General features: G+C 39.9%; 1 protein-coding gene across 5 annotated transcripts; it reads right to left on the bottom strand.

The window, feature by feature from the left end:
- Positions 1-94: 94 nt before the first annotated feature.
- Positions 95-25,223, bottom strand: ACSM3 (acyl-CoA synthetase medium chain family member 3). Of its 5 annotated transcripts, none has more exons than XM_039490919.1 (14): positions 20,937-20,994; positions 16,654-16,929; positions 13,414-13,624; positions 11,850-12,057; positions 10,472-10,615; positions 9,436-9,592; positions 8,529-8,608; positions 6,959-7,082; positions 6,345-6,425; positions 5,143-5,244; positions 3,732-3,859; positions 3,495-3,594; positions 2,801-2,920; positions 95-784 (listed from the first exon to the last, which is right to left on the bottom strand). In XM_039490919.1, the coding sequence occupies exons 2-14, from the start codon at positions 16,873-16,875 to the stop codon at positions 698-700; spliced, it is 1,764 nt and encodes a 587-aa protein (XP_039346853.1). In that variant the 5' UTR covers positions 16,876-16,929; positions 20,937-20,994; the 3' UTR covers positions 95-697. The 5 variants fall into 5 exon arrangements, with proteins under 5 accessions (XP_039346853.1, XP_039346854.1, XP_039346856.1 ...); XM_039490920.1 differs by lacking the exon at positions 20,937-20,994 and adding an exon at positions 19,976-20,058; XM_039490922.1 differs by lacking the exons at positions 16,654-16,929; positions 20,937-20,994 and adding an exon at positions 25,115-25,223.
- Positions 25,224-25,319: the final 96 nt, after the last annotated feature.

The raw sequence follows: 25,319 nt of genomic DNA, 5'->3' as shown, positions 1-25,319 counted from the left end.
TCTGAGAGCTGTGAACCAGGAGTATGCAAACGGTGAGTAGAGATGCTTATTGCATGTGTATTATTTAAAACTAACAGATGCGGAAAACTACTTATGCGGGTTAATTTTCTTTATGATTTTTTTTTAATAAATATATTAACACTTAAACTGAGGAAAGCCTTGCACCACACTTGATTGCCCAGAACACAGGAGGAACTGAATGCAGGCAAGTACACTCAAATTTGTTTGCTCCAGGAGCTTGGACATGAACCCTGTTGAATAACTGAGCTGGAGGAGCATCTTGGATATTGAAATGCACAAGAACACACAAACTTTGCTATTAAATTCTTATATCCAGCCACTACCACAGATAGTAATTTTTAAACAGGAGTAGGATTTAGGCCAGACATGCAATCATGGATCCTGGTATCATCCTGTCAGAACTTAACATGTTTAGTGACCTGGCCTGGAAATGTGGACTAGCTTGAATAGCAAGTTTCAGTGTTTAATAAGCACTTTGAGGATCTAACCCTGCATTGCTTGCATAGCCAAAATGTTCACTAAAGTCCATGAAGTTTTAGCTGTGCATACAATGCACGATGATGCTCTAAATTTGTAATATGTATAATAGGTCAAGAGAACAAAAAATTGCACCATATATCAGTAATATATAATATTTTTGGATGAACAAATTATGGAAAATAAACACTAGATAACTCTAAGCTTTTCCCCACTCCTGCTTGCGCAATACATTTCTTCTGATCTTCCCACTGACTGTCTTTGGCAACTGTTGAACAAACTCCACCTATTGGAAAAGAGAAGAAATTACAACTAATACAATATATAGTAAGAGGTAGATAATCTGCTCTACGTGTGTACAATATTTGCTCTCTTGTACGGACATGGAAGACATTAAATCAGTCCAGTTATGGAAAAGGAAGACATTTTCCATGAGATCTATTGTAAGGAGTTTAAATGGATAAAAGTATCAGCAACAGAAAGTTTAGCAAAGGAAAAACAGGTTCTTTTTGGATAAATAGATTCTTTCTGGAGTATTAAAAATCCTTGACTTTATCTTTTAAAAATCTGCTGTAGGCCCATCACTATGAGAAATAAACTGATGTTCATGATGTACTGAAACTTTAGTGTCAAACTCTTAAAGATTCTGTTCCTCAATTTCTCAATGTCATATTCTTTATGCTGGAAACATTTTGCTAGATGGTTCTCCACCATAGAAAAATGTATAGTTTGCATAGAAAATTTTTTTGAAGAAATTCCAAAACTGGATTAACAATCGGTAGATTTTATAGTTATAAAACATCAACCAGTTATATTTCAGTGCATCTTGAAATAATTAGTTTATGCATCTTTCTGACACTGTTACTATAAATGTTCCTTGTTTAGTAATTTGCTCTTTGAGGGGCAACTCTTATTCTGGCTCAGTACAGGGAATAACTAAACTTTGTGTTGGGAAGCTCTTTGGGACAGGATCTCTTTCTAGCCACTGCAAGTCACTGAGTGTCAGTGTGGGCCATTGTATAGCTGCTTTTCAGCCTCATGTTTCAGTAACCTCTGCAGCTTCTCTGCATCTGTGGTTGGGGAGTCTGTATTATGACAGATCACTTGATGCCACCATCCAGGAGTCTTGGCAAATCTATGTGGGCTTTCAGTGTTCTGCCCCTTCCATGCAACAGAAATGCTAAAGGATGAGCCTTATGCACACTGCAGGAAAAGTAAGATTCGAGCACAGGGTTTCTCTGCACTATTTCCATATCATAGAATCAAATTTAGCATCGCTATAAATTCTTTAATATAAAGTGGAGACACGTAGAGCTATGAAATTCAAACAAACATATTTGCTGTTCACTTGCTATTAAATGTAGCAGAGAGGGCAAAGAGCGAGGATTTCTATTTCAAACATCCATTGGCCCTTACAGTAGAGCAAAAATGAAATCTTGTGAGTCTGGAGAAGACAAAAGGATAATTTGAAGAGAACCTATTTAAGATAGGAATGCATTCTGAGGCAACACTGAAACCACAGCTCCCAAGTAAGTGTATATTTTTTCAGGGTTGTGTGTCCTACTGCTCTCAATTCCCTTCGTCTCCTATCCATTTTTCTGGGTTTCTGTACTATCCTCGTCACTCTGGTATATGAACATCTACAAAGAGTACATCATATGTTTGCAAAAAATAAACATTGAAAATGTGAGATGTTAGAATAATTATATTTACTCACCTGTCCTCTGTTAGATTCTTATGATTAATCATGGCAGAATTTTATTTGTATTTTTTATAATTTTGACGTAATATCAATGCTTAGTTTTAAGCATTTTTTCAATATTTATCAATTTCAGTTTTCACAGGGCACAAGAGTATTGGTTTTAAGCTTTTTCTTTTTACATTTTTCACAGCTGTGGGAAATGATGGGGGGATTGGACAATATTTAGTGACAGTAGATGTTGAGATTCAAAAAGTTAAAGCTTTATAACTTAAGAACAAACTGTCAACATCACATGTCAAAATATACAAAGTAAATATGCTTAAATCAAACTCGTTCTCAAGCAGCATTTTTCTTTCTTTGCCGGTCTTTAAATTTAGATTATTTTCATTGGAAAATATTTTGGTTTTGGTTTGGTTTATGTGTATGGTAAAATCAATGTTCACTGACATTTACTAACAGAAATCTAAACCTCTCAAGCCTGCTTATGATTTGTATGGAGGAGGAGGGTATAATAAAGCTTTTGTACATGAAAGTTCTCTTATGCCACTTGTTGACTAAATGTAATGTAATTATCTAAAATACTTATGGTTAATCACTTACTTTTCTAGGATACTTGTATGGAGCAGTGACCTTTTTAACGTGGTCCTGTAGCTCTTGAATCAGTTTTTCTGGATCATGTGAAACATAATCAGATGCCAAAACAACAAAGGCTTTCACGACCTTAAAAGATTAAATGCTGATGAAACAAAATGCACATAATACAGTACAAGGTCTTAATGTTTAACAAAATTCACTTGCTGGCCCATTACAAAGTAACTAATTTACAGTGCAGGTACAAAAAACTTTACCAAGGTGAATGCCCCATTAACAATTTGAGACCAGCAGCTGCTTATATGTGTAATATGCAGGAAGTGGAGTAAATTGCAGCCATCCTTATCTTTTAATTTGCAATGTCAACCTATAGGGACTACAAGTCCCAGTATGAAAAATTATATAAGCAGTATGGATGCTCAAATGAAGATATGGCATGTTGGAATGTGGGGCCTCTGTGGGCTGCACCTCTCTATATTCATTGTACCGAAGATTGCAGTTACTTTGCAATGCAGCGATGGCCTCACGTCAGCCACCCCTATGTCTAGATGAACATTAAGAATTTGCTGAGGGCTTTGATGTGAATGGAATGTTTCAACAATCGTTTGGAGTAGCCAGCTGCCTCAGGATTCTGTTTAAGGCTTTTTAAAAATACATATTTCTATAAAAAATCCAAGCACATAAGATATCTTAAGTCCTTTACCTCTCCTCTGATGGGGTCTGGGCTGCTGACAACAGCTGATTCTACTACTGCTGGGTGCTCTATCAGTGCACTTTCTACTTCAAATGGTCCAATACGATATCTTTAAATGAAGAAAAGTCTTTTATTGTTATATACATCTATTAGTTGGTGAAGTGTGCATATAAAACAACGGTGTGTTGGCATCATCTGCATTATTTGAGTCCTAACATTGTAATGAATGCACACATAAATTGTTACCCAGCAGAATTGATGACATCATCATCTCTTCCAACAAACCAGAAGTATCCATCTTCATCTACAATCCCCCTGTCCCCAGTGATATAGAAATTCCCTTGTAATGTTGAGTCAGTTCTCTCTGGATCATCCTAGTAAACATTAAATTGTATTTGACAAACATTAACCTTTCTGCAAATAAAAGATTATACTCTAATGTATGCAGGAAACTGATCTCATTTTATTCCAGCATTTAATTTATATTACAACATAATTTAGCATGCAAAAATTCAGCCTTGCTGAGTAGTCCATATCATAGTGATACATAATAAAATACCAGCAGATATGAACAACATGAATGGAAAACATTTTTTCAAACATTGTTCATATTCATAATTGTGGATTGAATACAAAGCCCATAATGTATGAAATAAACACAGCAAAACTCAACAGATGTGGAGTTAATATAATTGTTGTGGGTTATGCCTTTGACTAGGTTTTAGACTTGTTTTTAATCATAATGAACTACCCAAAATATGTATCTTGGCCCATCGTATTAGGAACCTTTGAGGATTATGGGCTGAGATGTCTGTTATGTAGTATTAAGTTTATTTGGGGGAAGATTTCCCAGCTCTTATTTTCCTTTTTGTCTCTGCTGTTCCCTTTCCCTCCACCCCCTAGTTGTCAAAAAAAAAAAAAAAAAAAAAAAGATGTGTTTTGGGTTGACCAATCCTAGCTAAGAAAGGGGGTGTATGTAGCTCCCTCTAAAGCTAACTAAACTGACTCCTGGATTGGCTAGAGAGGGTAATTTAAACATTGATGTTTCCTGTCCCTCCCTCATTGCACTGTTGGGATGGCATGGTCACAGTTGGTTTTAATAAATGAAAAGACTTATTAGCTTTAATTTAGTCTGCAATAGTAGTAAAGAGGAAGTACATGTGCATTGCTTCTTATCTAGTATTACTTTCCTTTCAACCATATAATGAATCATATTCACTTTTTCTAGAGTGTGGGCTCTGTTAGTGTGACAGCCTTCACTTTTGCAGCACCTGCCATCTGTAACAGCCTTTCTGTAGCTTTTCACTTTAGTGAAAATCTGGTCTGAAAACAAATTTCCCTTGCCAATTCATCTTAGTTTCCATCTTTTGCTATTATCCATTTAGTTCTGGTATTTAGCTTTGTAAACTTGTGGGGTGTAGTCTGTACTAAAGAGAGTTTGCAGACACTTAGATTGTAAACTCCTTCAGGCGGGGATCATCGTTCTGTTATGTGTTAGTACAGCACCGTGCATAATGGGGATGGAATCTCTAGGTGTTACCACAATACAAATAATAATGTTTAGTTTCAGCGGCTGAATAGTAATTGAATTTTATATTTTTTGTGTGTTTATAAGGAATTTAACAAGTGTGCAATTTAAGTTTGTGAAGTTCCTTACTATATATTGAGTGAAAAGACAAAAAGGTCTCGTAGGTTTTGCTTTGATGGCGATATTTCCTTCTTCTCCAGGAGGCAGAATAGTGCCATGTTCATCTATAATCTAAACCCCAACAAAATACAGAGTGGTGTTACCTTGGTGTTTAATTTAAGCCATAATTTTCATTAAACTAATAAAACCTGCATATTTATTTGGAAATACTGAATTTAAAAAGTCAATAATAGAAGTAACTGTAACCATCAAGAGAAGCTTCCCTTCCTAAATGAAACAGAAGAATAAATTTTCACCTGAAGATTCCAAAGCATTATACAAACATTAATTAAACTTAGTAACACCCAACTGAGCAAAAAGATATATAGCAATTGACCGGGTGGGAAAACTGAAGTGCAGAAAGTTGCCCAAAGATTTGCCTGCATTAGCAAGTCCTTTCCAATATCCTCTAACTAACTCTTCCACTGAGACTGGTGTAGGGCAGTGACTCTCAACCTTTCCAGACTACTGTACCCTTTTCAGGAGGCTGATTTGTCTTGTTTACTGAAAAATTCATTACTTTCTCATTTCTATCATATAACTATAAAATAAATCAACTAGAATATAAATATTGTACTTACATTTCAGTGTGTAGTATATAGAGCAGTATAAACAAGTCATTGTATGTTTGTACTGACCTTGCTAGTGCCTTTATGTAGCCTATTGTAAAACTAGACAAATATCTAGATGAGTTGATGTATCCGCTAGAAGACCTCTGCGTACCTCCAGGGGTGCATACCCCTAGTTAAGAACCACTAGTATAGGGATGTAGTAGAATCACTCAGATAACATATATAGAGTTCAATGTATCATCATATGCAATTTTCTAGAGAGAGTTTCTCAGTCATTGTCATATCATCCTTCCCTATGACGTAACTACTGAATGCAGCCTGGGCTTGTTTTTGTTTTTTGTTTCCCCTATTGATCTTATCTTCCCCTACTTATCTCTACCTGGGACCCAGCAAGAAATTTCACAAACTATCTAATGAAAATTTGTATAATGTAAGAGGAATCTGACTTTCTGGAGAGCTAAACTGAAAATGATTCAGCAGCGGGGGGAAATCCTCTCTTTGTCTACCCTAAGCTTTCTTGAGCCTCCCTGAGGAGAAATCAGTAACCTTCTTGCTGGGAGAAAAAGGTCCCATAGGACTGATAGATCTGATGCACAATACCTTAACGTCATATGCTGGAGACGGCATTCCCATTGAACCTGGTTTAATTTTCATTCCCTTGAATGTTCCGCAAACCAGCACCTACACCAAAAGGTTTTTAAAAGTAAACTCTGCAATCTCATGTATTCAGTTTTTAATTTATATTTAATATACTCAACTAGTCTGGCAAATAAGTTACAGTATATAGCAACCTCTCTGAGAAACAACAATGAATGCTTCATTATAATCATACATTCACTGAGTAAACTTCTAGGGACCAAATTCTGCCCTCAGAATTGTGATTATAGCTCCAATTGAAATGAATGTGAGTTGCGAATGTAAATCTTTAACAGGCAGAATTTCACCTGTGATAAAGAGGAATATGCTTCTGCTGTATTAAGTCCCAATCCAAAGCCCACTGAAGTGGGAGTTCTTCCACTGATTTAAAGGGTTTCTGATAAAGGCCTTAGTGTTCTGAGTGACTTATTAAAACTAGATTTTTCCATCATCATTTATTATTACAATTGATTTTTCCCTCTGAAAGATGACATGACTGTATATTATTTTTTCAAAGGTATTTTCTTAGTAGTCTGAATGGAATTTACTTCTGTGTTTTTTAAAGCATTTGACTGTACCGTTTCTGTCTGACCATAACCTTCATAGATATCCAGCCCGGTTTGCTCTTTCCACTGCTCCATCACTTGCGGGTTCATTGGCTCCCCTGCACTCACACAGTGCTTCAGGCTCTTGAATTTATAGCTTTGCATGAAAGGGAAAAAGGATGATCAGAGTTTTAAAGGGGTTAAAACTGCCACAGTAAGAAAATACATATAAAAGGCAGATTAGATTCTTTGTGTCTCTTTTAGTAGAAATGTGTCAAAAGGAGTTGATTCTGCAGAGGAATTGAGAGTGGGCGGGGGGAGAATAATCAGATCTTAAATGACATGAGTTGCTGAGTTGGCTTATGCCCTGAAGCATGAGGATTTATATCCTTCCAGAACTCTTGTTTTTTGTTTGTGTGTGTGTTTTAAATCCTCACTACTGTAGCTGTGGAGCCTCTCATATTCATATAAGGTCTTTTTTTTTCTTCGCTTGGCCTCAGTGATACCTTGTGGCAATAAGTTCCACAGGCTAATTGTTCACTGCATGAAAAGTAGTTCCTGTTGTTAGTTTTAATGGTCCAGTCCTGCAAGTGACTCCACATGAGCAGACTCCTGTGCCTATGCAGAGCCACACTGACTTCACTGGAGCTCTGTGTACGCAGACCCCTAAACCCACACACAGCTTTTCTGAAGTCAGTAGGGGTCCATGTCGGTATAGCACTTGTGTGGAATCACCTACATGATCAGAATCTCAATTTGCTGCCTTCCAGTTTCGTGAAATGGCTTCTTGGTCTTGTATTTCTAGAAAGGGTAACTAGAATTAGCTGATCTACCTTTTTTGTCCATTCACTATTGTATCCCTTTATCATGTCTCCTTCCTACAGAATATACATAAAATATTTATTGAGCCCAGTTCATTTTAATGTAATTGCATGAAGTTAAACTGAAGATAAATTTGGCTCATTGTGAAAGAATGCACATAAAACTGCAAGTTCCATATTTTACAAGATGTTAAAGGTAAAATAGTCTTATTCTAAGCTTTCAGTAGGATCTTAAAACACAGAAGAGTATTGGCATTCAGCCCTAATGATATTATCAAAAGCTTATTCATGCCATAGTAGCATTGTCATAATCACCAATCCTTGTACATTTCAGTCAAACTGATTTGATACAAAAATACCCTTGTAGTTATTGTATTCCAGGAACACCAGTAATGGGGAAAAATATTTTGATTGCCCTACCAAAGTGGTCTTTCTGCAAACTCGGACTATAAAACAAAGCTTAAGATCTGATTATAAAAGTATATTTCCAATACTAAAACTCAAAGTACTGTCAGTGCTGCTAAACTGCTTTTCAAAGTCTTACCCCATTTCACTGTAATTTGCTAAATTTGTGGGATTTATATTATCCCCGTGTATCATATTATGGAACTCGAATTTTACGTATTAGAAATAAAGTCAAAGACATTGAGAAATACACAGCCAAATTTCTGTTGTACCATTGTAAACCTTGAGTAACTTAACCAAACTAAAAGCAGAATTTGGCTACTGGTTTGGTAAAATACGATGATCTAATATGATAAAATATTTTGATCATTGTTTACCTGGTCAGATTATGCTGCACAAGCATTCGATAAGCAGTTGGAGCAGAACAGAAGGTTGTGATGGGAAATCTGGACAGAGTCTAAAGAATTTAAATTAAAAACCATCTAAATGTTGCAACCAAAAATAACAATGTTTCCCACAGTTATTTTACTCCCAAGGAAACCTAAATGTAAGATATTTATGTATTTATGAGTGTAATGGCTCCAACCAATTTATGAAACACATGAACATTATGTTGACTAGCCTTGAAAATACAGCTAGTGTTGAAGTCATAAATACTTTTTCATCTTTAAATAGCTTTTATAGTTAGCGTCACATTCCAAGCGTCTTGTCACAGAAGGGTTTGCATTCTCAAAGCATTTCCTTACAGTTAAAGCTCTTATTACTCAGAAAACAATTGGAAACAAAAGTATCATCCGTAAAACATTCCCCAAATATTCTGACACTAGCTAGTGTTTTCCAGCAATCAGATTAACAAAAGGATATGCAATGTTAAGGATGCTACCTTATAAGTGTAGCTTCAGTAAGGAAACCATAGTAGAAGGGATGTGGAATATCCCATGTACAGTGAATGATGCGTGGCTGTTTCTCATAGCATCCAAAGTTGTATGTGCAGGATATTATAAAATATAATACCAATGCCAATTTATAAGGTTAAAAAACTCAGTCTTGTATCATCTCCCTCTTCAGTGTTGAAATATTGCAGTTCCTGACTGAAATGCTATACAAGATGCTCATGTAGCCACTACTATTGTTCACTGTGTAATAATAAACGTGCAGAGGATCCTAAAGTGAAGAGCTGCAGCATGTTATCTGCTGTGCAGTGGGAGAGGTGAACATCTGGGCAAGAGCAGCAAGGGAGGCAAACCAGGCTGTTAGGAAAATGCCATTGTTCTTGTAACTTACATCTAGGACAGTGGTTGGGTCAAAACGTGGCATGCTATGTACAAACACACATGCCCCCTGAATCCATGGTGCAAAAACGCTACTCCAAGCTGACTTTGCCCAGCCTGTGTCTGATGCATTCCAGAGTATGTCAGAGGAGGTTAAATCCAGCCAGTACCTGGTAAAGAAAAATCTGTGAACAATTTTTTTAAACAGAATGAATATAAAAATGATGACAGCAAAAATATTACTGGGACAAACAGTCACTATCTTGTCTTAATTGAGATTAGCGAACAGCTGAAACACCAAACAAGAGTAAGCCACCAAACATGGCCACTGTGTCATTATTATAGATTAGCTTTGCATTTTATCATTAAAATATTGTACCAGTACAAAGGCTTATGATGTCTCAAAACAGAGCATCTTGAATTCATATTTGTGAATTTGGAGGCGATTTTGTTTAGTTTGTTTTTTAGGGGGTAAGAGTTTCTCATTTTACTTTACTTTTATTTGGTGTTCTCTTATCTATGATTACTTGCCAGTCATAGTGGAATGTACTATAGTATCAATGTTATTTTCCCAAGATAAAATATCCCATTTGCAAATCTGAGCTTTCATAAAGTTATCTTATTTTTGTGGGAGGGGTTCAGTGCATTTCTCATATGCCGTGATAAACCCATGCCTTTATAAACCTTATAAAACCTCTTTATAAAGGTCCTTACAGATGCTTTATAAATCATCTGATCTTCTTTGAATATCCAGTAGGAGAGGTTGGTTCCCTTCTTAATAGAGAGTGTTGGATTTTTTGTTTTAAGGATAAGAAAAGCAACTACATACCAGTGCTCTGATTCACGGTAACCATAACTGGCTAGTGGAATTACTCAAATTAATTCTTGTCTCCTGGAAAAATAATCTTGTCATGAATTAAATGGAACTTTGATATTTTCTAGTGTATTGAAACAGAGGGATATTAGTGAAGTGCTATGCTTCCTTCACTTCTGCCATGTGACCATTTTGAAGAAATACCCATGTGGTTTAAAGCAGTTATGAGCCATACCTTCCATTTACAGTCAGTCCAATGCCATAACTACTGTGGGAATGTTCAGTCATTTTTGGAGACCCTGTTGTTCCACTGGTAAAAAAGATGGTCATTGGATCTTGATTCCTTGTGGTCACACAACTGTGATCAGCATTAGCGTTTCTTTAAAAAATACAAGATGGTGAATAAAGTAAGTAAAAAAAGATATAACTTATGGATCCCAGATGATGATCAAATAAAAAACTCTTGCAGAGTTACAAGAGACGGTGCTTATCTGCACTGAAGGGAGTAGCTTTTTCCCAGGTTTATCTTGAGAGAAGTGTGACTACATATCACGGATAATATGCAGAACTTGGCTGCATATTAACAGGTCAGAGGGCATGAGATCTGGCTTAAAAAAAAAATCTGCAAACTTTACATTTCAATTTTCCCCTTTTTTCTTTCTCTCACCATCTGCAGTTAAAATTCTACATTAAAAGAAAATCTTGGGATAGTAATCAACTACAAGGGATGTCTACATTTGGAATTAGGGGTGTGATTCCCAGCTCTGTGCATTAAAAATAGAATTTTAGGCTAGCTGCCCTGAGTATGTGTCTAAGGTTTCTGATGAGCACTTATTTGGGATAGCTAGCCCATCTCACTGCTTGTGCCTCAGTGGCTGCGTTCTATTTTTAGCACTCTAGCTTGATGAAAGCTAGCGCGATTATGTGTCCTCAAGCTGGGGATCACACACCCAGTAGTGAGCCTGGCCATATGCCAAGGAAATAAGTGGGAGAGTACCTTGGCGCCAGCCACCCACAACACCAGTAAGCACAGCTGAGCTGGGGCAGTGAGCTATACCAGGGAAAGCGTTAGCCTAATTATGAAGAACTGAGTGTGAACCTTTGATCAGTATGTTCACACCTTTGTGAACTGGGACCGCAGAATCAATGTTATTATCTGACCACAGCATTTCCCAGGCCTTTAATAACCGAGCCCCACCCTTTTAGGAAAATAAAACCAATCGTGCCCCCATTTTAGCCCCACTATGTTAGCAGGGCAGCATGGGGAAAACTAGCATTGCCAATGTTCTTTGTCAACAACCCCCAGCTAGTCCCTTGCATCCTCCATGGGGGGTGTTCCACCCCTGGGGAAATGCTGCCTGAACATGTATTTTGTGGTTAAATCCTAGTTCGTACACATTAAATACAAACAAAACGGGCACTGGCCTGTTTCTGGTTCCTAACCGTCAATAGAATTACATGCTCATTGGTATTTTTTCCAATGTTCATTTCTCCCCCTTCTAAAGAGATGAAAATGTTTCACCATATTCGACATTAACACTTATTATTAACAAACCAGCCACCCGGCTTTTCTTTCATGTTACTGCAGCACTTTGACAGTGGCAGCTACTCACGTAAATAGGTCTTTAAAGTTCAGCCATCCTTCCCTCTGGTCCTCTGACACAATTAGCTTGAATTTCAAAGACTGGCATTCGGACACAATGCAATCTACAGCTGGTGCCAAAACATCATCAGTGATAATACACTTTGCCTTTGATGTTTGTACTCTATGGAGAATATCTTTTGCTGTCAACTGTGTTGTCCCAGGAATAAGGATAGTTCCTAAAGGAGGAGCCAGCTTTAAAATTTAATAATAGGATTGTACAAATCTATTTATTAAATTCTTCCCACCTCACTCTTACTAATAGATCCACTGGCTTCAGAAGTTATGTTTGTGAATAAATGAATAGGTTTTGGGTCTGTGTTTGTACATATATTGCTTTTTCACAGACTGAATTATAAATTAAGATCAATATAAATTAGCAAGTACTATCACACAAAATGTCTTTAGCGTAGTGGGATAAGAGAAACTAGTAATAGAAAGATTTCTCTCATATGGAAGTGATATACTTGTAAGAATGATGGGTTGAATATTTATTAATAAGAGTCGATGGGTTAATGTCTCTTAGGAGTTTGATAGCTTCACCTTCCTCCTTCAAACAGTCTCTTGCTTCCATTCCTACTCTTCATCATATATCTCATGTTTTACTATGGGAGCCAATTAGCAACATAAGAAAACTTCAAGTCCTATATAAAAGACCCTATTCTACAAGCAGCATGTGTCTATATGTATATATGTGTATATATATACAGATTATTAGATATATGATTGGTTGTACTAGAGAGGGAGGATGGACTTGTGGATAACGGTCTGGCCTTGGACTCAGGAGATCCGATGGGCTTGTCTACACTTACTTGGGGATCAACGAGTGGCAATCAATGCATTGGTGGTTGATTTAGCGGGTCTAGTGAAGACCCGCTAAATTGACTGCAGACAAAGTTACACTAGTCACATAACTCAAATTGTGTAACTTAAATTGAATTTCCCCTATAGTGTAGACAAGGCCTCAGTTCTAGCACAGATTTTCTCTATGACCTTAGGCAAGTCACTTAGGGCCTGATTTTCTGAGCACCCATGCCTCCCACTGATATAATTAAACTCTCTGTGTCCCACTTCCTCATCTGTAAAATATGGATAATACTTCTCTGCCTCACAGGGGTGTTGTGAGGATAAGTTATTTATGTCCATGAGGCACTGAGATACTTTGGCTTTTATTAAATATTCAGACTTAGAAAAGCCTAAATATTTAACAAATCCCATTGGCAAAAACTTGGCCAGACAAACAAATTTAAATGTGTGCTATTGCTCTTGCAAGCAGATGACGGGTACATTTGCAGTTTGTCATGAGCAGTGGAGAAGGACAGTGATACAGGCACATGAGATAGTAGGTTTTTGTTAATGGGAGAAGTAAAGTGTGGCTGAAAATCCAATAGTACAAATGAAGACACATCTTGATGTTACAAGCATTTTTTAGCCGTACAGCATTGGTGTTTCTCATCCTGGATGTTTGTAGTTTTGACCTCATTAATTACTGATTATTCATTATTTCATTCATAATTCCTATTATTTTTACTAACCTGTTCGCATACAAGCCACATTTATTAGCCACCATTCTGGTATCCGGGGTAGCATCAGCATAACTCTGTCTCCTTTCTGCAGACCACATACCTCAGAGAGTACATTGGCCACTTTTCTGGAGTGGAATCCAAGCTCCTCAAAGTTCCACCTCACCTCATCGCCTTTATCGTTTACCCACCACAGGGCTAGCCTTGTAGGCCTCTTTCCTTCCTAATGAACGACACGGTATGTTGTAAGTGCTTAGCTTGATATGCATGTAACCGTCCCTCAAGTCCAACTTTCCAAGACAGAGGAATGTTCATTACTTATACACAAAGGCAGAAATCCTCACCCCACTGAAATCTGTAGAGTTTTGCCATTGACTTCAACGGAGCTGGGATTTCACCCCAGATTTAGAATAGTCAATAGATGTCAAATTCCTTTCCTGAAGCTAACACATTAGATAATGAGAAAATGCTGCACAATGGCTAATGCAGAAAACTGAGGGTCACTTTGGCTCTGGCCATGCCTATATTTTCCAAAGTGCCATGTATTTTTGGATGCCTCAAAGTTTGGGGGGTTGTACACAGATAAATACTTGCAGCCTGGGTTTCAGATGGGTGGAATACCCGCAGCTCATACTGTCTTCAATTGCAGTGGGAGGTGCTCAGCACTTCTTAAAATTAGACCAAAGGTCCAAAAATCTAAACACCCAAAATCAGAAACGCCTTTTGAAAATGCAGATCTAAACCTCTCTGAGTCTGATGCTCCATTTGTCAGCAGAGATTACTGTGTGTGTTGGGGTGTTGTGTGGATAAATTAACTGATGCTTCTAAGGTGCATTGAAATCCTTGGCTAAAACTTGCTATTGAGGGACCAAGTGTTATTTATGAATAGAGTGTAGGTAATGCGTAGCATGCTAGTTGAGATCTTCACTGGTGTGACAGAGATCTGTACATACTAAGAACAAGTTCCATTTCAAAGTAATATAATGTGTAATCGCCAGGCACTGGTAACAAGGTGAGTAGATTTTTATTTGTGCATTTTAAGGAGAAATCCTGCGCCTCCTTCCTTGGCCACAGACCTTTTCTTCAGATGTTGAGCCTTGAAAATTGTGCTTGCATCCTGTAAAAAGTTGTCTTTTCTGCCCAAGAATGATAACCTCATATTATGCAATAGTGATGATTCACCCCCATTTTTCCGACAGAAAGACTGAGACACAATTTGTGATGTCTATGGGTCTAATCCGGCATCTTTTCTACCTATTACTAATATTTGTATTATAGTCATGTCCCCAATCCAGACTGAGGTTCTTCTGTGCTAGGTGTTGTACATACACACAGCCCTGGTCTACACTATGAGTTTAGGTCGAATTTAGCAGCATTAGATCAATTTAACCCTGCACCCATCCACACAATGAAGCCATTTTTGTCGACTTAAAGGGCTCTTAAAATCAATTCTGTACTCCTCCCCGATGAAGGGATTAGTGCTGACATCGACATCACCGGGTTGAATTTGCAGTAGTGTGGGTGCAATTAGACGGTATTGGCCTCCAGGAGCTATCCCAGAGTGCTCCATTGTGACCGCTCTGGACAGCACTTTGAATTCAGATACACTAGCCAGGTACACAGGAAAAGACCCGGGAACTTTTGAATTTCATTTCCTGTTTGGCCAGCATGGCAAACTCAGCAGCACAGGTGACCATGCAATCCCCCTAGAATGTTTCTACGCTCCCGCTATCATCTCCGTCCCTGAGGTTATCGCAGATTAGAAGGTGAAAAAAACGCACTCGCGATGACATGTTTTCTGAGCTCATGCAGTCCTCCCTCACTGATAGGGCACAGCGTAATGCAGGGAGGCATTCAGTGGCAGAGGCCAGGAAAGAATTGCTGTGTTTGCTTAACAGCAAAAGTATCATGCCTTGCTAGTGATCCTGCCCAAGGCAGGTCACTGTGTCACATGCATTCCGCGCTGTGTCAGCCTTGGGCGGGGGCATGACCGCTTTGTGAGCAGGAAGGCCATAGATATAGACATTGCATTAGGTAACTTCTGTAGCTAGAGAAAACATTCCTGCCAGTCTGGGGCTCTGTCTGCCAGCTCTGCTCAGCCCACTGCCTGCCTGGGGTTCCGATCATCCAGGCAGGCAGCGGGCTGAGCGGGTACAGAGGATGGGACCTGGAAAAAAGGCGCAAAACGATTGTCTGCCATTGCTTTCATGGAAGGAAGGAGGGAGGGGGCCTGACGACATGTACCCAAAACCACCCATGACAAAGTTTTTGCCCCATCAGGCACTGGGAGCTTAACCCAGAATTCCAATGGGCAGCAGAGACTGCGGGAACTGTGGGATAGCTACCCACAGTGCACCGCTCTGTAAATCGATGCTAGCTGCGGTAGTGAGGATGCACTCCGCCAACTTAATGTGCTTAGTGTGGACATATGCAATAGACTGTATAAAATCGAATTCTAAAAAAATCGACATCTATAAAATTGACCTAATTTTGTAGTGTAGACATACCCATAGAGATAATTCCTGACTTGAAGAGTTTACATTCTAAGTAGACAAGAAAGATGAAGGGTAGCAAGTGAAATTTGCAGATGGGAATTGAGGCACAGAGAGGTTAGGGCTTGGTCTACACTACCAACTTATGTTAGTATAAGTGTGTCACTCAGGGGTGTGGATTCTGTGGATTCCTGAGTGATGCAGTTATACTGACCTATCTCATGGTGTGGACAGCACTATGTTGACAGGAGGTCTTCTCCCGTCAACATAGCTACTGCCTCTCAGGGAGGTGAAGTGCCTATGCTGACAGAAGAAGCAATCCCATCAGTGTAGGTAGCATCTTCACTAAGTGCTACAGCGGTGCAGCTGCCCCAGCGCAGGCCTGTAAGTGTCAACAAGCCCTCTGTGATTTACTCAAACTCACACAGGAAGACAGTGTCAGAGCTCAGATCTTCTGAGTCTCAGGGCAGTGTCGCAATCACAAGACCCTCTTTCCTCTGTTACTCATGCTCACAGTCTCATTGCACTCAGGGAGGCTATTCAAGTAAGCAAGAGCTATGAGTGGGCCCAAAAGCAGTGGAGCAACTATAACTTGGGGATTCCTGGCTGTTAGTCCTATACTCCAGTGGCATTGCCTCTCTGAACTGAGAGGGTTACCAATCTGTAGCCAGAAAGTAATATCACTTGCTTCTGCCAACTATGTTTTTCCTCTGATACCCAACCTGAAAATCTTAGCAGAAGAAAGTTAAAGGAATGTTACCTTTTCCATTTCAGTCCATTTGTCCAGCACATCGGTTGCAAAATTGAAGTACTCTGGCACTTCTGGTTTGTACTGTTGTTTTAAGGATTCATAGTTTAAAAAATTCTGAGGGGCTAATACCCTATAGCCTTTTTTAGAGAATCGGAAGGATGTGGTCAAGGGAGTCCACAGGAACCTAAAGCTTTGGGTTTTCCGTAAAAACTGCATGACAGCACAAGCCATAATGGGTCCTTTCGGGTTATTCTGTATTCAGGATAGTCTTTGTGGACCAGCTATCTGAAATACACACAGAATAAACAATTGCCATGTGGTTTCAAAATAGAATGAAAATGTCCTTATAGGTCAGCTATGAAATACACCTCTACCTTGATATAACGCTGTCCTTGGGAGCCAAAAAATCTTACCGTGTTATAGGTGAAACCGCGTTATATCGAACTTGCTTTGATCCACGGGAGTGCGCAGCCCCGCCCCCCCGGAGCGCTGCTTTACCGCGTTATATCCAAATGTGTGTTATGTCGGGTAGCGTTATATCGAGGTAGCGGTGTAATTGGACATTATAATGCACTTTCTTAATTAAAAAAACCCTGGATTAGCATATGCTCCTCACTTTGAACTGTTAAAATATTGTTACAAATGTATAATCTGGTTGTGCTATGAGGGTCTTTTACTGCAACTGTTCTGCTTCACTACAACCAGAAAACAAGTAGGGCTGAAGATCACCTATCACAGGCTCTAGCTGTCCATGATAACTGCCACCCCCTACCGCACTGGTTGTGTTTAAAAAGTGTGTCAGTGTTTAGTGGGAGAAGATTCATAAAGTAGCATTCTGCATTAGTCACCAAAGCAGGGGTTAAACCATTGCCACCTATATAAAACACCTTTAGCCCCTCAATGAACCATGTATTCATAGGTATTTCAGAGTCAAGAAGAATATATGGTCATGGCAAAACCCCCAATGCATAGGCAGCGGCACCTCAAGTAAAGATGGCACTTGTAAGAGGTTTTTAGCAATAGAGGGACTGTTTCATCTCACACCAGGGTACATGAGTAACTGCACTGTTGGGAAACTCGTGTAAGTGAGCACAAAATCAGGTGGAGTGGGGAAGATTTTGGAATACTATCTTCTTTCCAGGGTAAATGTGATCAGTGTTCAGTCCCCAGCATGTGTCTAGAGGTGGAATGACTCAAAAAGATCAATGCATCCTTGCTATAATGATTGTTCTTTTTAGTATACCTCTATCCTGATATAACACTGTCCTCGGGAGCCAAAAAACCTTACCGTGTTATAGGTGAAACTGTATTATATCGAACTTGCTTTGATCCACCGGAGCGTGCAGCCCTGCCTCCCCAGGAGTGCTGCTTTACCACGTTCTATCCGAATTTGTGTTGTATTGGGTGGCGTTATATCAGGGTAGAGGTGTATTTCACAAGCTGAAGTAGCTATTCATGGAAAGCAGAACTAAGTAACAAATCTATTCTGAACAGGTTCATATACTGCCCTCATCACTGTAGTAGCTAAGTGCACCTTCCAGTATTGCAGTAAGCAACGTTACTAACATCTGTCACTTGTGGTCATTCTTTCTCTCTGCCCCTAGATTGTGCTATGTGTCTATATCAGGGGCAGGCAACCTATGGCACGTGTGCCGAAGGCAGCACATGAGCTGATTTTCAGTGGCACTCACACTGCCTGGGTCCTGGCCACCGGTCTGGGGCTCAGCATTTTAATTTAATTTTAAATGAAGCTTCTTGAACATTTTAAAAATCTTATTTACTTTACATACAACAATAGTTTAGTTATATATTATAAACTTATAGAAAGAGACCTACTAAAAACGTTAAAATGTATTACTGGCATGCAAAACCTTAAATCAAAGTGAATAAATGAAGACTCGGCACACCACTTCCAAAAGGTTGCCGACCCCTGGTCTATATATTTGAAGCCCTGCACTTGGAATCAAAGTGGTGTTGGTGGCACCAGGAATGGCCCAGTATTAACAGAAGGGTGGAAAACAACAGTGCCAATGTAGGCTCCCTGTATCAGGCCTCTGCTTGCCCGAACCGCTTCCATGTTTAGACTTTAATTAACCCCACAGGCCAGATGGAAAGAATGGAATGTGTGGCAACTAGTTATCAGTGCAACACTGATACCAGAAGGCAATTATAAAGCCTGCTTGCACCTGGCTGAAGGGAGTGAAATAAAATAACCGGTCGGGAAAAAGTTACTAACGAGATAATTTGTTTTCTGCCAAGTATGATTTAACCTGTTCAGTGTAATTGCTACTTTATAATGTATCTGCTATATGAGAACTAGAAGGGAGGGAAGAAGAGGGGGGAAAGGGGGGGCTGGGCAGTGGGGGTAATAGAGATGCTTAGCTGAAATCATGTATAAAGAGAGAGAGCTGCTTGTATGGAGTGTGCTTGATTTGAGACTTGTCTGTCTCCGAGCACGAGATTTGAGATCTCAAATAAACTTTTATTTGCTTCTCCACCTTGGTGTGTCTATTGGAGCGAGGCACACCGGGCAACGAACCGCTGTTGCTGTCGCCTCGGGCCTTTGTGCCGGCAACAGTGGTGATAAGAGAAAACTCTGGTTCTGCTTTAGAATTGAAAACCACAATAAAAATACCTAGCAATAGATTAGGGGATTCAATGTGCACATGAAAACAATTCTACCACCGGGTAGAAGGAAGGAATTAGAATGGGGAGAGGGGACTAGCCACAGAGGATGCACTTTTTAATTCATTTATGTCTGCTGCACAGTCTGGAGATAGTCATGCTCCACCCTTGGGATTGCTACAGCAGTGTCTTGTAAATCCTGGACCCATGGGACACCATCACAGAGAGACTAATAAAGACCAGTATACAGAGACAGAAGGAAAATATAAGCATGAAAAATCTGAAACAACCACGTGTTTAAACCTTGGATACAAAACTGTCTAGGAGTCGTTTATACTGATTGGTGAATTTGCAGTTGAGGACCTGATTCTGCATCCCTTGAGCACTGAAACTCTAGTCTCCAGAGCTGTCAATGTGGCACCATTCATGGGTATTAATATTCACATTTAAAAAAACATACTCCAGCTGCTAATATTTCAATTGCAATGTATAATCGAGAGGCACTGGTATTGCTATGCTCTTGCAAATGCATGAACATACTTTACAGTCCAGTCACATTAACCATGGCTTTTGGCTGAGTGTAATCTGAATAAATAATAGACAATGCAAAGCCAGAATGTAAGAGATTGAAAAATAACAGGGAACACATTGTTCTGCAGAGTGCACCAACAGTTTTATGTGAGTTACTGCCTAGCCAGAACATTACCTGGTACAGCAATATGTTTAGTAACTTTCCTGTATTCTGCAAGGAGAAGCATTGTCCCATTTGCCAGGCACAGCATAATAACATTTGGCCATGCTTCTGATGGACACAACTCCTCAATGAGGCCAGCAGAGATGTCAAGCAATGAGATTTAAAATGTCTCCTTGAAACACATGCAGCAAAATTCATCCTCACAAGAGGGAGAAGTTTTAAAAACTTCCTGATAATCGATCCAAAGTGAAGGACTCGCCAATATCCAAAGAGCAAAACCTAACAATAAATCTGGAAACGTTGGAAGCTTCTAATTGGATAAATATTTACCCAACGGCTAAACACAGTATGCAATGCCAAGTTTGTTCAATGATGTTTGTACTGAATAAAGAGGCACCAACTAAGGAAAAGGAAGCGGTTTGGGACAAAACTGATCTGCGGCATTCAATCTGAGCTACAAAGAGACAGAGGAGAGACTCACCTATGTAAAAGAGTGGGAAAGCCGGAGAAAGAGGACCGACATGAATGAGACAGAGAAACACAGAGGAGAGGAAAACTAATACTGGCACTACACCAAAAATGTCCCTGGCAGCTCCCCAGGGGGTTCAGTCCCCCTTTGCCATCCCCAGAACCAAACCTGATCTGCACCTTTTTCAATCATCCTCATTATAAGAGACACCCGTCATTTCAGACCCAAATGCCCCACTGCCTCACACAGTTGGAGGGGCCTCTCAGAGCTGTCCTAGCTGACCTCCATCAGAAACCTTAACTAAACCATATCAGCCTTTAACTAGACTTAATGTAATAGACCACACTGACTGTGCTAAAGTAATGACTCCCACAACATCACACACAGTGTTACTGTGCCTAGTGCCCCTTGTTTGGGGTCCGTGCTACGCACCATGTCCCTCAGAGACACATGGATAACAGTGCGCTGCTAACACTGAACGTGGCACGAATGCTCCAGACTCACATGAAGGGCTGCCAAATCCTGCACACACAGGAAAGAAGCTGATGTTTTTCTGCACAACTCCGAAGCGCGGTGGAAAGTGCAGGATATCCTGTTCCCTCCCACCCAACAACTCCCGAGGGACTCCGGCTGTGCACTGATAAAGCACGGCTAAGAGCCAAGGCACACCCTCTCTGATCTGCTTGGAGCACTCACAGCCTCTCGCTTCAGCCCCAGGGAGTACACAGGGTTTGCAAACTCCTCCTGCTGCTGGACGATCAACCCTTAGCCCCCAAGTGGTGAAGAAACACTCATCAGAAATATTTGGATCGTCTGATTCTGTGGTTGCAGGATACATGGAAAGAAAACTGATGTCGCTTTTATACATTTTAGCATTTATGTCATGTGCTTTCTCCACAAGAACTATCAGCTGCCCTGCTTTTTGACCATGCCAGACTGGGGCAACCTGCATCAGGGGAGAATAGATGTTAACTGTCGCACGGAAACCTCCACAGTGTCTAAAAGAAACGGCTCTAGAAAGATTCCTCCAAATAAGGGAGTTGCTCTCTCCCTCACAGTTAGTGAGACATGCAGCAGGTCTGCATAAGTGAGATTTTAAATGTTTCTTTGAAATGTACTCAGAAAAATCCTTCATCTGAGGAGGCATAGAAGTTTCGTCCTAAGGAATCCTCAAATGAAAGATTAAATTGCCACAAAAGATGCATGAAAGTTAATAGAAAATGATGGAGAAACTCTTTTTTGTTTTTTTTGACAACATGGTCAGCAAATGTGCTGAGAACACTTGGATGAGAAGCTTTTGTGGTTCAGGAATAAAATTATACTCTCCGTGACAACCTAATCTCTTTTAAATTGTTTCTGTGCATCGTTCTTTTAGATGAGCCATAAAGCTGGTTTCCGGGCTACATGTTGTCATTTTGAAATCTCATGGCACTTTTCACAAGAGTAGGGCCCTGAATCCCAGTGTCCTAGTTAAATTCAGATTGGCTAATTCAATTCTGCCTACCTAAAACTCACCAAGCAGCAGCATCTGGAGAAATTATTCTTCGCTTTGTGTTTTTCAATTGTTTTGTAATGTTACTATGTGCTCTAAGAAGACATCTATCACCATTCACTCCAGAGGTAGCTGGCTGCTGCATTTCGATACAGAGTGAAGCGGTTCCTTTATTAAAAACCTGTCTTGCAAACACTTACATACCTGCTTTACTTTATGCACTATGAGTAGTCTGGTTGCCTTCAAGGGGATTACTCACATGCTTAAAGTTAAGCACATTTGAAATCCTTGCAATAGCAGCATTTTGACAGCTGCATTGTGTTAAGGCCTTGATCCTGCAATCCTAACCAATCACAAATATCATACAGCTCATCTGCTTCTTCTGACAAGGGATGGCCTTTATTTTATACCCCAAAGTACCTGTACCATAGAGAATGTCTATTTTTCCTCTCTGTAAATGTAAATTAGTAATGTTTTAAGTGATTAATTAGGAAAATAAGGATACATTCCAAACCAAGAGCCTGATTCTGCAATCCTTACACTGAATAGTATGGGGCTACTTGTAAGTGCCTTTAAAATACAGACTGTCCAATGGGCACAATTAGGAATCTTTCCATTTACTTCAATGGGCTTTGGATCAGGCCCCAAGTTAGCTTCTCTTTATGTTCTGCAATTTATTAACTCAAATTCTTGACCTTTAATTCTGAGAGCCAAAGTTCTACAAAAGCATAAATCAACAAGATTCTAATCTATCAGAACGCCAATTCATTTTGTGTTCAGATCACTATAGCAGGATAAAGTATTTTACATTCAGACCAAACTATTAATAGTCAGATCAATCACTATTTTAAAGGCCAATTTCTCTCCTAATATTTTTCATATCAATAAGAGAAGGGTTCTTGGGTTTGTTTTTTTTACAACAGACACTTGCTTGTGTATATAAGTTTAGCCTAAAGCCTAGAGAAGCCAGGTCTATTATTATTTATTATTGTTATTTACTATTTGTGCTGCTACAGTGTATACAGGTTCCAGTCAGGGAGCATGGCTTCATTGTGCTAGACACGCTACAGATAGGAAGTATTGCCAACTGCCACAGATGTATTGTGAGTATCTTGATATTTAATATTTGTCTGAAAGTCCTAGCTTTGTAGTCTGGTGATTACTTCAGAATCTCAGGTTTTTTGGGGTTTTTTAAAGTGAGTTTCTAGCCTCCATGGTGGCAGAGAAAAGCTTGCAAATGTGACATGCACGCACCCTAAAGGCTCAGAAACCAGAAGGTAAATCCTCCCTGTTACCTTAAGAACTCCTCAATACCAACTGCCAAAGTGTTCGCTGTTCTGTAAGATTTCAGAGTGGTAGCCGTGTTAGTCTGTATCAGCAAAAAGAACGAGGAGTACTTGTGGCATCCTTAGAGACTAACAAATGTATTTGGGCATAAGCTTTCGTGGGCTAAAACCGACTTCATTGGATGCATGCAGTGGAAAATACAGTAGGAAGATATAGATACATAGAGAACATGAAAAAATGGGTGTTGCCATATCAACTCTAACAACACTAATCAATTAAGGTGGGCTATTATCAGCAGGATTAAAAAAAACATTTGTAGTGATAATCAGGATGGCCCATTTCAAACAGTTGACAAGAAGGTGTGAGTAACACCTTCATAGGTCATGTTCTCTAGACCTTTAATCATTCTTGTTGCTCTTCTCTGGACCCTCTCCAATTTCTCCACATCTTTCTTGAAATGCGGTGCCCAGAACAGGTGGACACGATATTCCAGCTGAGGCCTAACCAGCGCAGAGTAGAGAGGAAGAATGACTTCTCGTGTCTTGCTCACATGGGGAAATAGTTTTTACTTTGTGTAATGACCCATCCATGCCCAGTCTTTATTCAAGCCTAATTTAATGGTGTCCAGTTTGCAAATTAATTCCATTCTGCAGTTTCTCGTTGGAGTCTGTTTTTTAATTTTTTTGTTGTTGAAGAATTGCAACTTTTAGGTCTGTAATTGAGTGACCAGGGAGGTTGAAGTGTTCTCTGACAGGTTTTTGAATGTTATAATTCTTGACGTCTGATTTCTGTCCATTATTCTTTTGCATAGACTGTCCGGTTTGGCCAATGTACATGGCAGGGGGCATTGCTGGCACATGATGGTATATATCACATTGGTAGATGTGCTGGTGAACGAGCCCCGGATAGCGTGGCTGATGTGATTAGGTCCTATGATGGTGTCCTATGATGGTGAATAGATATGTGGACAGAGTTGGCAATGGGCTTTGTTGCAAGGATAGGTTCCTAGGTTAGTGTTTTTGTTCTGTGGTGTGTGGTTGCTGGTAAGTATTTGCTTCAGGTTGCGGGGGCTGTCTATAAGCGAGGACTGGCCTGTCTCCGAAGATCTGTGAAAGTGAGGGATCATCCTTCAGGTTAGGTTGTAGATCCTTGATGATGCGCTGGAAAGGTTTTTAGTTGGGGGCTGAGGGTGACAACTAGTGGCATTCTGTTATTTTCTTTGTTGGGCCTGTCCTGGAGTAGGTGACTTCTGGGTATTCTTCTGGCTCTGTCAATCTGTTTCTTCACTTCAGCTGATGGGTATTGTAGTTTTAAGAATGCTTGATAGAGATCATGTAGGTATTTGTTTCTGTCTGAGGGATTGGAGCAAATCGGTTTTATCTTAGAGATTGGCTGTAGACATGGATTGTGTGGTGTGGTCTGGATGAAAGCTGGAGGCAAGTGTAGCAGTCAGTAGGTTTTCGGTATAGCGTGGTGTTTATGTGACCATCGCAACCTATCCTTGGAGGTTGCTGTGTGTTTATCAGTAGCCTGTATCACAAAGATGAGGGATGCAGAAACCAGGAAGTTAAGTCAGTGTCTATCTATGGCCTGAGGCTGTTGGTTTCAGGGAGCTGAGGTACAGCAGATATGAGGCAAAACTGTTTCATAGTGAAGGCAGATGGTGATGAGGTTTTTCACAAGCCTGTGTACCCCGGGGAGCATTGCACCCTTCCCCCCAAAAAATATTATTTTGAGGGGGGGAAATCAGGATTTTTGAATTAGTCTCAGGATTTTTGAGGCCTGATACGATTTCTGAATGTGGGAGTTGGCAATTTTCCCTCTATATAATAATGAAACACACAGTCCCTGACCCAAAGTCATCTAAAGTTGTAGGCTAAACCAAATTGACCCTCTTGTCTACCTGCTTTGCTTGGGCGGGGGTAAAGTTTTAGTGCAACAGATAAATAAGGGCTGGTAAAGACGCTGGTGTGAACACAGCCAGCTCTGGCTCACCGCTGTGTGGCTGTGGCTGACCGCCCGGCTCTCTCTCTACCCCAGTGGCCGCTCTTTGCCAAACGTTACAACACACCGGGGCATCGGCTACAACTGGGATTTCGCCCCGGCCC

The sequence above is a fragment of the Mauremys reevesii genome, linkage group 10 (genome assembly GCF_016161935.1).
Source record: "Mauremys reevesii isolate NIE-2019 linkage group 10, ASM1616193v1, whole genome shotgun sequence".
In the NCBI taxonomy this organism is placed as follows: Eukaryota; Metazoa; Chordata; order Testudines; family Geoemydidae; genus Mauremys; species Mauremys reevesii.
This window is presented reverse-complemented; position numbering and strand designations above follow the sequence as displayed.